We start from the raw sequence: 13,414 nt of genomic DNA on the forward strand, positions 1-13,414 counted from the left end.
GGATTGAAGAGTCTCGTTTCAGTTGGTTCATCACAGCTGCCCTTGACTATCAGTTATTTCTTTCCTTTTCTTGCCTTTTGGATAGCCAAGCTTTTTTACAGTGAATTTGCTAACATTGTTATTAGATTGGACCCTGTGTGATGGTTCTCACCTTTTGCTGTTTGGTATGAGTCAGATGTTATCCTTGCCCCTCCCTTGAGCTCATCCAAAACTCTGCTGCCCGTATCTTAACTCGCGCCAAGATCTGTTCACCCATCACCCCTGTGCTCGCTGACCAATGATGGCTCCTGGTCCCAGACCACTTCAATTTTAAAATTCTTATCCTTGTTTTCAAATCCCTCCGTGGCCTCGACCCTCCTATCTCTGTAACCACCTCCAGCCCTACAACTCTTTGAGATCCCTGTGCTCCTCCAATTCTGACCTCCCTAAACCTCTCCACCTCTCGACCTCTCACTTCTCGTTTAAGACGCTCCTCAAAACCTACCCCTTTGACCAAGCTTTTGGTCACCTGTCCTAATATCTCTTTATGTGACTCGGTGTCAAATTTTGTTTGACAATCGCTCCTGTGAAGCGCCTTGGGACGTTTTACTACGTTAAAGGCGCTATATAAATGCAAGTTGTTGTTGTATCCATGCAATTGTCTTTCTAAAATAATTAAGCTATATTACTTGCTCTCGAGGCAGTACAAAGAAGGTTCACTCGGTTAATCCCGGGGATGAGGGGGTGGACATATGAGGAGAGGTTGAGTAGATTGGGACTCTACTCATTGGAGTTCAGAAGAATGAGAGGCGATCTTATTGAAACATATAAGATTGTGAAGGGGCTTGATCGGGTGGATGCGGTAAGGATGTTCCCAAGGATGGGTGAAACTAGAACTAGGGGGCATAATCTTAGAATAAGGGGTTGCTCCTTCAAAACTGAGATGAGGAGAAACTTCTTCACTCAGAGGGTAGTAGGTCTGTGGAATTTGCTGCCCCAGGAAGCTGTGGAAGCTACATCATTGAATAAATTTAAAACAGAAATAGACAGCTTCCTAGAAGTAAAGGGAATTAGGGATTACGGGGAGCGGGCAGGAAATTGGACATGAAGCTGAGTTCGGATCGGTCACTGTGGGTGGCGGAGAGGGCCCAGGGGCTGAGTGGCCGGGTCCTGCTCCTACTTCTTGTGTTCTTTAGATTTGAGGTTAGGATCAGATCAGCCATGATCTTATTGAATGGCGGAGCAGGCTCGAGGGGCCGAATGGCCTACTCCTGCTCCTATTTCTTATGTTCTTATGTACGACTGTCATCAAGTGCAGTTTGTTAAACGACAAGTCTAAATTAGTCTTGGTTCAAGAGTTCGAGCCTTGTTTTAAACAGCCTGTGGCCTTATATCCGTTTACATCAGTAGGTATTGTGTCTACTGTTGGTTTGGCTTCCTCCTTTTAGTATTGTTTGTGTCAGAATCTCTTGACAGGAGACTGGTGAATAATTTTGTCTGAATGTTTTTAAAATTTTATTTGCAGATGTTACCGAAAGGTCAGATTGATTTATTTCCAAGAGTTTATTTTATGCTGGAGAAGTAAGATTGTGAAGGAAATTTCAGTGAGTGAGTGGCCAATCTCTGGAGCAGGCTCCCTCGAGAGATGGTGGAAGCAGTTCGTAGCCATTCATTCAAATGCAAATTAGATAGATTTCTTTCAGAAAATAACATCTTGGGATCCAGTGTCTGAGTAATTTGAGCTACGACATGTGGTGAGTGAAACATGCTCGGAGTGAACAGGTGACTTTGGACCTATGGTTCCCAAAGCTCTCCACCATTGGGGGTTTTCCCCGCCCCATGTCTGGGTCTGTTGTAGACTCATTGATAGAGATTGATTGCTATGATTAGTCAACATTCTATGATCATTAAATCATACGGCACAGAAGGAGGCCATTCGGCCCATCGTGCCTGTGCCGGCTCTTTGAAAGAATCTATCCAATTAGCCCCACACATCCCTGCTCTTTCCCCATAGCCCTGCAGATTTTTCCTTTCCAAAATATTTTTCCAATTCCCTTTTGAAAGTTACTACTGAATCTGCTTCCACCGTCCTTTCATGCAGCGCATTCCAGAGATAGAAACCCATTCCCCATTAGTCCCCACACTAACCCACTCCCCATTAACTCTAAATCCATCCACTCCTCATTAAATCCAGATTCACCTGCTCTATCATTAACCAGAGATTAATCAATTAAATGTTTGTTTTAAAAGAGCACTGTCATTTCCACAACCTCTCAAACATCTGTGGAAAGAAGGTTTACCAATTTGTTTTTGTTTGAAGAGCCACAGAATTGTCAGCTTTGTCATGCCCAAATATAAGCTGACATAAATCACTTCAAAGTGAGTGTTGGCGAGCCTCATTGGTAGCACTTTCACCTCTGATTCGGAGGGCTGTAGGATCAAGTGAGTTCAAGAGCATGCAATCCAGGCTGACACTTCCCACATGCATGGTGGGAAGTGTTGTCTTTTGGATGAGATGATAAAGCAAGGCTCAATCTGCCTGTTCAGATGGACGTAAAAGATCCCACAGCACTATTCAAAAAAGCAGGGGGGGTCTCCCGGTGTCCTGGGCCATTATTTATCCTGCAGCCAACGTCACTAAAGCAGATTACCTGCTCATTATCTCATTGCTGTTTGTGGGATCTTGCTGTGCGCAAATTGGCTGCCGCATTTCCCTACATTACAACAGTGACTGCACTTCAAAAGTACTTCATTGGCTTTGGGACGTCCTGAGGCCTTGAAAGGCGCTATATAAATGCAAGTTCTTTCCTTTCCTATTGATCCTATTTACTGTTCTTGAGATCTTGCTGTGCACATATTGACTGGTGTATTTGCCGACATAACAAGAGTGACTGTACCTCAGTAAATTCTTTCTTTCGAACCAACAGAGTTTACCAAATGTTTTGTTTTGAAGACGGTCCTCCTTTAGATGAGATGACTGAGTAATGGGCTAATGGATGGAGGGTGTCTCCCTGATGAAGCTGACTCACGGCAGTTCTTTCATGAGCGTGAGAGACCAGCGGTCGAGTAATGAGGCTGTAATTTGACCTCATGCCGAAAAATAAAAAGAGTTCTATTGTTGAATTCAACCCTTCCATCAGAGATGTCCCCGAGACTCAACATTTCTTCCCCTTGATTTTGTCTGCTTTTCTCCATGGCACAGGCCCCATTCCCCTCCCCTCTCCCCCCTTAGGAAACGTGAATGCATGCGGGAAAAATTGACTGCTCTACGGCTTGCAAGGATAGATCCCTCAGTCGCTAAATCCTTCCCACACAATTTTCTTACTGCAGTGCTATTCCCTCTGGGGAACTTTCTGGGCAGGATATATCCTGGAGCCAGTAGCTGCTTGTTTTGTAAGCTACATTCATGCTACGGTGGTTGTCCAACCCACAGTGCTGTTTTCTCCAGCTTTCTCCTCCTTCCCTGAAGACATTGAGTCATCCTGAGCTCCTGGGTCACAGGCACATTGGACATTCTCCATCTGTGGGGCTTAGCCGGTGCGGTACAGGTAGTTCACCGAGTAAATGCACCGCCCGGTGTGGCGCACAGACTAGGAACAACAACAACTGGCGTAGAGAAAAAAAAATATCCCAAGGCGCTTCACTGAAGCATAAAATGGACACCGGACCAAAGAAGGAGATATTAGGAGGGGTGATTAAAAGCTGGCTGGGTTTTAAGGAGGGTTTTAAAGGAGAGGGGGGTAGGGAGGGAATTCCAGCGCCTAGATGGCTGAGAGCACAGCCGCCAATGGTGGGCTGAAGAGAGTTGTGGGGGGGGGGGATGCACAAGGTACCCAGTTTCGAACTCCAATTTACGTTGACATCAGCCAGAGGAAGCTGTCGGGCCATTAGTGGCCTTGGACTATGTAGAAAGTGTGGTCCCCGCACTAGGTTGCTATGCAATGGTTACTATCATAGAATCATAGAATGATACAGCACTGAAGGAGGCCATTCGGCCCATCGTGCTTGTGCCTGCTCTTTGCTAGAGCTATCCAATTAGTCCCATTCCCCTGCTATCTAGTTACCCAGCTAAGCACCAGATAAGGGGCAAATGCAATGCCCCTCCCTTTGGTTGGACAGGCCACTGAGACGCACTGTCTGGGGGTCACACATGAAGAATGGCAGGTTGGGCAATGTGACTGAGGGTGTCTGGAACCTGTGGAACCAGCCTTCAGGAGAAGAGGGGGACAAAATTGGAAGGACAACAATGAGCCGCAGTGGCTGAATATTTCGAAAGACATCCAGGCCAGCTGTTGAGTTACAGTTGGCTCTTCTCTAACACAGGAATTCTCAGTCATGGGTGATTTCCATCAGGCCTTTGTGTTCGAGTGGCTATTTTCCAGGAGTCGGCTGTTGTGTTAAGCCTGTGTCGCTTTAACCACTTGCATAACTTTTGTGCGGTTTTTCTGAGGAAAATTTTATTAAATAAATTTATACCCTTTTAGATTTGGAGTTTTGAGGCAGAACATTTTCAGGAAGGATGAGAGTTGGGATGAGTTAAGCTGACTTCTTTCATTTCTTTTTCCATTTCTCTCGGTTGTTCTGGCGCGTTTTCACTCCACCCTAGCGTGCCATTCTTTCCCACATGTTTACTTTTCTGCCCTTTTTCCTTCCCTCTCATTTACCAGCTTCCAGAATGGTGAAAGCACTGTCTTCAAGGGTAGACAATGGCACTCCTACCCACCTTGTAGCAATTCAAATTTTGCATTCTCGTTGAATGTTGTTACTTATTTTCTCTTTTCTTCTTGTGATATTTACTTTAGGATACTTTGACTACGTGCCAGCTTGGCTCAGTGGGTAACACTCTCACCTCATGAGTCAGAATAGTCACAAGTTCATATCCCCACTCCAGAGACTTGAGCATGTAATCTAGGCTGACATTTCAGTGCAGTACTGAGGGAGTGCTGTGCTGTCTTTTAGATGAGACGTTAAATCAGACTGTTCTGCTGCATGTAAAAGTTCCCATGGCACTGTTTCTCTCAGTGTCCTGGCCAATGTTCCTCCCACCACATTTATCTCATTTGTTACCGTGTTTACCAACTAAACAACAGTAACCAGACTTGAAAATCGTAATTCAATAGTTGTGAAGTGACATCTTGAGGAGGTAGTAAGATGCTTGAAATTCTTTTGTAGGATGTCACCCAGAAAGCTGTTGAGGCTGGGGTGGGGGGGGTCAATTGAAAATTTCAAAACCGAGATTGATAGATCTTTGTTAGACAAGGGTATTGAGGGTCACGGAATCAAGGTGGGTAGTTGAGATGCAGATCAGCCGTGACCTAATTGAATGGCGGAATAGGCTGGAGGGGCCAAATGGCCGACTCTTGTTCCTATATCATGAAAGGCATCTTCTGTTGTGCCAATCAAAGAATGCAATTCCAAGGTACCAATTCAAGCAGGAACAATCTGTGGGGTTTGTCACTAATCCAAGCTGTCTCAGGAGGAGAGTCACCCACCAGGCCAAAGATTGCCACAAATTCTCTGATCTTGGTGCAGAAATACGTCCACGGTCATTAAAGGGTTAATAAATTTGCTCTGTTCACTTGTGTTGATTTAGAAAGTCTCTCTTTTTTTTATAATTAGTATTCAAGGCTCAGTTTGCACTCATTTCCTCTTCAAGGAGCCACTGACAAACAGTTTCCTCAACTCTTGCCCTTCAGGAAATGACAATGAAACCCTCCCCAGAGTAATTTTCTTTTCATGTTCCCTCCACTTAATCTCAGGCCATTTTAAACCTGTTCAGCTGCCCCTCTTGCTTTTTTCAAACAGTCACTGATGAAACAAACCTGCAAGGTAAGTAATACTTGGAGTAGGTATTGTGAGTATGTTGCCCTTTTAACGTCTGGTTTGTTTTATTTTGAGTTGGATTTATTCTAACCTGCACTGACTCAGGCAGGGGCCCCACTCCAGGGAGTGCTGCACTGTCGAAGGTACCGTCTTTCGGATGAGACATTAAACCCAGGCCCCGTCTGCCCTCTCAGGTGGACGTAAAAAATCCCACGGCACTATTTCGAAGAAAAGCAGGTGAGTTCTCCACGGGTGTCCTGGCCAATATTTATCCCTCAACCAACACCTAGAAAACCAATGATCCGGTCATTTATCTCATTGCTGTTTGTGGGATCTTGCTGTGCGCAAATTGGCTGCTGCATTTCCTACATTACAACAGTGACTACACTTTAAAGTACGTAATTGGCTGTAAAGCACTTTGGGACCTCCTAAGATTGTGAGAGGTGCTATATAAATGCAAGCTCTTTCTTTCATAGGAACATAGGAACAGGAGTAGGCCATTCAGCCCCTCGTGCCTGCTCCGCCATTTGATAAGATCATGGCTGATCTGTGATCTAACTCCACATACCTGCCTTTGGTTGCCAAAAAGCTATCTATCTCACATTTAAATTTAGCAATTGAGCTAGTATCAATTGCCATTTGCGGAAGAGAGTTCCAAACTTTTACCACCCTTTGTGTGTAGAAATGTTTTCTAATCTCACTCCTGAAAGGTCTGGCTCTAATTTTTAGACTGTGCCCCCTACTCCTAGAATCCCCAACCAGCGGAAATAGTTTCTCTCTATCCACCCTATCTGTACCCCTTAATATCTTATAAACTTCGATCAGATCACCCCTTAACCTTCTAAACTCCAGAGAATACAACCTCAATTTGTGCAATCTCTCCTCGTAACTTAACCCTTGAAGTCCGGGTATCATTCTAGTAAACCTACGCTGCACTCCCTCCAAGGCCAATATGTCCTTCCGAAGGTGCAGTGCCCAGAACTGCTCACAGTACTCCAGGTGCGGTCTAACCAGGGTTTTGTATAGCTGCAGCATAACTTCTGCCCCCTTGTACTCCAGTCCTCTAGATATAAAGGCCAGCATTCCATTAGCCTTATTGATTATTTTCTGCACCTGTTCATGACACTTCAATGATCTATGTACCTGAACCCCAAAGTCCCTTTGGACATCCACTGTTTTTAACTTTTTACCATTTAGAAAGTACCCTGTTCTATCCTTTTTTGATCCAAATTGGATGACCTCACATTGGATGTCTACATTGAATTCCATTTGCCACAGTTTTGCCCATTCACCTAATCTATCAATATCCCTTTGTAATTTTATGTTTTCATCTACACTGCTTACAATGCCACCAATCTTTGTGTCATCGTCAAACTTAGATATGAGACTTTCTATGCCTTCATCTAAGTCGTTAATAAATATTGTGAATAATTGAGGCCCCAAGACAGATCCCTGTGGGACTCCACTAGTCACATCCTGGCAATGTCCCTACTCTCTGTCGCCTTTCGCTCAGCCAACCTCCTAACCAAGTCCGTACTTTTCCCTTAATTCCATGAGCTTCTTTCTTAGCTGACAGTCTCTTATGTGGGACCTTATCATATGCCTTCTGTAAGTCCATATAAATAACATCCATTGACATTCCCCTGTCCACTACTTTAGTCACCTCTTCTAAAAATTCAATCAGGTTTGTCAGGCACGACCTACCTTTCACAAATCCATGCTGGCTCTCTCTGATCAACTGAAAATTCTCGAGGTGTTCAGTCACCCTATCCTTAATTATAGACTCCAGCATTTTCCCCACATGTGTGAGTGTCGGCGGGCTATTTGACTGGAGGAGGGAAGGGGAACGGTGACGCTAACGAGGCCTTGCAACCGAGCCTGCAGGCCCACCTCAGGAAGCCACTGGACAGAAATCAAGTGGGAACCCTGGCTGATTCCCTACTCCCCTCTTATCCCCTCACAGGCCTGCAACGTAGAGATACCCCAAGCACTGGCTTAACTCAGCACAGACCAGGGTCTGAAGTGGTTCAGTCAGCAACGCACAGTGGGTGAAACGTTCAATTTCGGCGGGGGGTGTAAAATGGGGTAACGGATGGTCCGCTCATTGTACACCCCGCAGATTCCCCAGGGTGATACCAGGGTTAGATTATGAGGCCAGGTTGCATAACCTTGGCTTGCTTTTTCCTTTGAGATTAGAAGGTTGAGGGGTGAGCTGATCAAAGTGTTCAAAATGATAAAAGGACTCGTTAGGGTCGATACAGATAAACTATTTCCTCTGGTGGGGGAGTCCAGAACAAGGGGGACATAACCTTAAAATTAGAGCTAGGCCGTTCAGAAGTGAAATCAGGAAGCACTTTTTCACATAAAGGGTGGTGGAAATCTGGAACTCTTTCTTCCCTAAACGGCTGGGGGTCAATTGAAATTTTAAAGATTGAAATAGATTTTTGTTAAACAAGAGAATCAAGGGGTATGGAGCAAAGGCGGGTAATTGTAGTTGAAATGCAGATCCAATTGAATGGCGGAACAGGCACGAGGGGCTGAATGGCCTCCTCCTATTCCTATATCTTTAAACTTGGAGATTGTTGGTATTTGAAGTGATTTTTATCACTACCCACAAAAATTTAAAAATGCACGTCATTAAGGAACCAGGACTTTATATTGGACATTGGGTTAAAGTGACACAAAAGTGTTGAACTATTCTGTATGTAAAAGTAAAGATATATAAAAGACACTGGCTTTGCACAGCAGTGACCCAATTAGAGATATCAGATCGTCTCCTTGGATGGTTTGCTCATGAGCTGAACCTGAAGATTGGATTACAGCCCGTCTGTCTTTCAATGACAGATAACTAACATCATCTCAAATGAGAGCGAGTGAATCCTTGATTCATTTTACGCATGAATCACTCCCTTTCCCCTTGGCCGTAATGTTTTGATGTCGAATTGACCGATATTGGGTTGAGAGCTATACAAAAATTCACCGCTATCCTTATTTTATAAAGTGATATCGATCAGCGAAACCAATTACTTTGGGGCTGCAAACACTGGTTCAACTGTAAAACAAACAAGGCTGAAAAGCTGATTCCTATTTCCCCAGTCTCTCAGGTTGCTGTATGATATAAGTGGTGTGCCCAGCAACACAGACTAGTGTTCCCTAAATTACAACAGTGACTACATTTCAAAAGTACTTCATTGACTGTAAAGCACTTTGGGACATCCTGAGGTTGTGAAAGGCGCTATAGAAATTAATTTTTTCTTTCCTTCTTTCTTTCCTCCCATCAAGGTTTAAATTGCTTTCAGAGTCCCTGGGTTAGAGAGAAGGGGAATGTTCAGGAGAGGTATCCACTTTGCATCAAGGTTCAGTCACAAATTGAACATAGGTGGATGTCTGATGAAGATATCACCAAGTTCTGCTGTGTGAGCCCCATTGATACATATGGCTTATCATATGGAAGCCCATTCAGCCCATCTTAATTCATCCATCCAGAGTGATCCTGATGTCTCCCCATTGTAGAATCCAGTTGTTTCTTAAATGATTCTAGGTGTTTTGCCTCCATGACTCTACCTGAATGTCTATTCTACATGTTAATCACGCTTTAAATGACCTTAAAGTAACCTTCTCTAGTTTGAACCAGTGTCCCCTTGTTCTACTTCCACAGTTTAATTTAAAGTAATGTACTAGGTTAAATTTTCCTTTACCTTTTAACAATCTTATCTGCGCCCTTCCAATTCTGGCCTCTTGTGCATCTCCGATTTTCTTTGTTCCTCCATTGACGGCCGTGCCTTCAGCTGCCTAGGCCCTAAACTCTGGAATTCCCTTCCTAAGTCTCTCCACTGCTCTACCTCTCTCTCCTCCTTTAAGACGCACCTTAAAACCTCCCTCTTTGATCAAGCTTATGGTCACCTGTCCTAATAGCTCCTTGTGTGGCTCGGTGTCAAATTTTGTTTGATAATCGTTCCTGTGAAGCGCCTTGGGACGATTACTACGTTAAGGGTGCGATATATAAATGCAAGTTGTTGTTCTTATCTACCTCTATAAGATCACCTCTCAGGCACCTCCTTTCCAGGCTGAATGGGTGAGGGACCAAGGGGACAATGGACAATGGTGGAATTGTACCCCAGCATGAGAAAAAATTGCAGAAATTCCTTTTCCTTTGAGGCGAATGGAATGAGGAGTGAGGGGATTAAAAACAGCAAAAAAACATTGCTTAGAAATGTAGGCATGCTACTTCCCCGACGACACATCTGGCATTTTCCCCGGCTCCATGTAAAAGGTCAGTGTCATCTCCAGATGGCTTCTAGACGTTTGTGGTGAGGCTCATCCCTGAAACGCAGTAGTCTCAAAACTTCAGGAGTTCTTATTACAGGCCAGCCGTTCCATCAGCTCAATAGTTCAAAGGCCCTTGAAAGATCTGTTAACATCACACGAGTATGTTGTACTATCATCCTTGTGGGAGTACGGTTAAACCCTTTTCTCTGAAGTATTTATTAATATGTACCAATGGTTACAACGAAGGGAGGGCATCTATCAGATGATTTGCAAGTGCCAGATGCCTATTACGGTTTCAACAACTTGCATTTATATAGCGCCTTTAACGCAGTAAAATGTCTCAGGGCGCTTCACTGGAGCGTTACCAGACAAAATTTGGCACAAGCCACATAAGGAAATATTAGGACAGGTGACCAAAAGTTTGGTCAAAGAAGTAGGCTTTAAGGAGCATCTTAAAGGAGGAGAGAGAGGCGGAGAGGTTTAGGGAGGGAATTCCAGAGCTTAGGGCCCAGGCAGCTGAAGGCACGGTCGCCAATGGTGGAGCGATTAAAACCAGGGTTGCGCAAGAGGCCAGAATTGGAGGAACGCAGCGATCTCGGAGGGTTGGAGGATTTGAAGAGGACTTGGTGCGAGTTTAGGATACGGGGCAGCAGAGTTTTGGATGAGCTCAAGTTTAGGGAGGGTGCAAGCTGGGAGGCCGGCCAGGAGAGCCTTGGATTAGTCGAGTCTCGAGGTAACAAAGGCATGGGTGAGGGTTTCAGTCGAGTTTATTCCTGAACACATCACCCTCCTGCTCCATCTCCACTCTCCTCTCAACAGCTCTGAGGAGCAACAACACACTGAGCTTACAAAACTTAAAAAAAAAACAAGTTTCTGGGATACAAAACCTAATTTTGGACCGTTTACAGGAGGAAATTTGGGCCTAGAATGGGCTGGAAGGAGTTAAGAGATTGCATTTCCAGCCCACTCGAGTTTCTTTCCAACTCTTTGTCCACCCACAGTGTCCTGTTCCTGTCTCCTTTCCTCTGAACAGTCTCTCTAATGCTGCAGAGGGTGGGCGAGGGAAAGAATCACTTCTGGGTTCCAGTCAGATTTTCATTTCAAAATGCAACGCTGTTTTGTTGTGACGTGTACGATGGAAGAAACTTCCACAGTGTGAGGTACCGTGCGGTGATGAGAGATGCCTGCATCACTTTGCGGGAGTGACAGGAAGAGGCTGGGAAAAGCAATTCTATTTCTGTCATTGAGTTTCGAAGGCAGTGACTTCAAGCTCCAGTGAGTGTTTGGTTATCCTGGTTGAAATTCCGCAGTGAACTGTGTCGCCTTCGCAGACGTAAAGGGTTAAGGCCCTCCAACAGAGCCACCGATTTACTTTGCGTGTGTCGGCTTTCTGGAGCTTTGTTTTTACAAGGCTCTGTGGGATTGCGGGGGCATGAGGCTGTTGTTTGTGTTTAGTTTGCTTAACACCCTAGAGAGGCAAGGGAGCTGTCAAATCCATGAGGTTTGCCGGGTTCCTGCTTGGCCCCCAGCGAGCGTGATGGGAGCACGAGATGGACAATAGAAAACGGGCTCGAGCAGATTTCCCGCTGAGAGTGACCACTGTCTTACTGCCCAATACGAGTGTACAAGTTATCACCAGGGTAAGTGAATATCGAAAAAAATTGATTTAAAGAAAAAGCATTGCAAATATTTCTAAGGTATATTTTAGGGCAGCAATTTTTCTTACCTGGTGTCGATATTTGGGTATTCCCTAAAGAAAGGAGGGAGCTTCCCTTCTAGAATTATTGGGATGAGGATAGGGGAGAAATGGAATGATGGGGCACCATTGGAAGAGGTGTTTAGATAGGTTGTGTGTCTAGCATGTGGTGGCTTCACGAAGGATTGGGTGTCCTGCAACATCCCTGCTATTGTTACCTCCAGACTCGACTATTCCAATGCTCTCCTGGCCGGCCTCCCGTCTTCCACCCTCCATAAACTTGAGCTTATCCAAAACTCTGCTGCCCGTATCCTAACGCGCACCAAGTCCCATTCGCCCATCACCCCCTGTGCTCCCGGTTCAGCAACACCTCAATTTTAAAATTCTCATCCTTGGTTTCAAATCCCTCCATGGCCCTCGCCCCTCCCTATCTTCTCCAGCCCTACAACCCTCTCTGCGTTCCTCCAATTCTGGCCTCTTGTGCATCCTCCACTCCCTGCACTCCACCATTGGTGCTTTCAGCCGTCTAGACCCTAAGCTCTGGAATTCCCTCCCTGAACTTCTTTGCCTCTCCACTTCTCTCCTCCTTTAAGACGCATTTTGAAACCACCTTTTTGACCAAGCTTTTGGTCACCTGAACTAATGGCCTCGGTTTTAACCCCGTTCACGACCTCAGGATGCCCCAAAGCGCTTTACAGCCAATGAAGTACTTTTGAAGTGTAGTCACTGTTGTAATGTAGGAAATGCAGCAGCCAATTTGCGCACAGCATGATCCCACAAACAGCAATGAGATAAATGAGCAGATCATCTGTTTTCGGTGTTAATTGAGAAATAAATATTGGCCAGGACTGGGGAGAACTCCCCTGCACATCTTCAAAGTAGTGCTGTGGGATTTTTTACGTCCACCTGAGAGGGCAGACGGGGCCTCGGTTTAACGTCTCATCCGAAAGACGGCATCTCCGACAGTGCAGCGTTCCCTCAGTACTGCACTGGGAATGTTGGCCTAGATTATGTGCTCAATTCTCTGGAGTAGGACTTGAAACCACAACCCTTCTGACACGGCAGCGAGAGTGTTACCCACTGAGCCACGGTGTAATATCATGGTGACAACAATCATGCTCTCCTCCCTCCTGGAAACCAAAAAAAATGGTTTGTCAAAGACTTCCCCTGAAGGTGAGACATCCTTTAACATTTTCAATGAACAAAGACATTGCTCATATGTGTTCAATTAGACTGGATCGAGTTATGAATGGTGACTCACTCGGATGACATCATGTCCCACACGTGCGGGGACCGCACCCACAACTTCAAGATCCCGATGTGATCAAGTCCGGTGATCCTCAGCAATCTCCCACCCTCCGCAGTTTTTACAGCTGCAACGACACCACATGGGAATCAGAAATTCCCAAGCGCTCCCCCCTCTCTCCTCACCCTTCCCCAATAAATCAAACCTTGGTTTTAAGGTCACCTCACATTAGCTGGAGGATTTATACAGCTGCTGCATCTTGGCGGGTAAAAGCCTTTTTTGTTCGTCAGCCTGCATACTTAATGATGAGTTGCTTGACTGTATTGCTTTAATGATGTTTGTATAGTACTACAGCGTTGCACTGTTTAGCATAAATATTTGTGCAATGTGCCAAAAAGAAT

At 45.1% G+C, this 13,414-nt stretch overlaps 1 protein-coding gene across 11 annotated transcripts in view; it reads left to right on the forward strand.

Moving 5' to 3' along the window:
- The window catches only part of phldb1b (pleckstrin homology-like domain, family B, member 1b), a 283,632-nt gene that overhangs the window by 19,888 nt on the left and 250,330 nt on the right, over positions 1 to 13,414 (forward strand). Inside the window, exon 1 of one of the 11 annotated variants that reach the window (XM_067970868.1) lies at positions 11,176 to 11,711. The exons of the other annotated variants lie outside the window; for them this stretch is intronic. Within the exon in view, the coding sequence (XP_067826969.1) occupies positions 11,622 to 11,711 (90 nt within the window). The 5' untranslated portion in view covers positions 11,176 to 11,621. Of the gene's footprint in view, positions 1 to 11,175; positions 11,712 to 13,414 lie in introns of those variants that run through there. 11 annotated transcript variants of the gene reach the window in all.

This window comes from Heptranchias perlo, chromosome 33 (assembly GCF_035084215.1).
Source record: "Heptranchias perlo isolate sHepPer1 chromosome 33, sHepPer1.hap1, whole genome shotgun sequence".
NCBI classification, from domain to species: Eukaryota; Metazoa; Chordata; class Chondrichthyes; order Hexanchiformes; family Hexanchidae; genus Heptranchias; species Heptranchias perlo.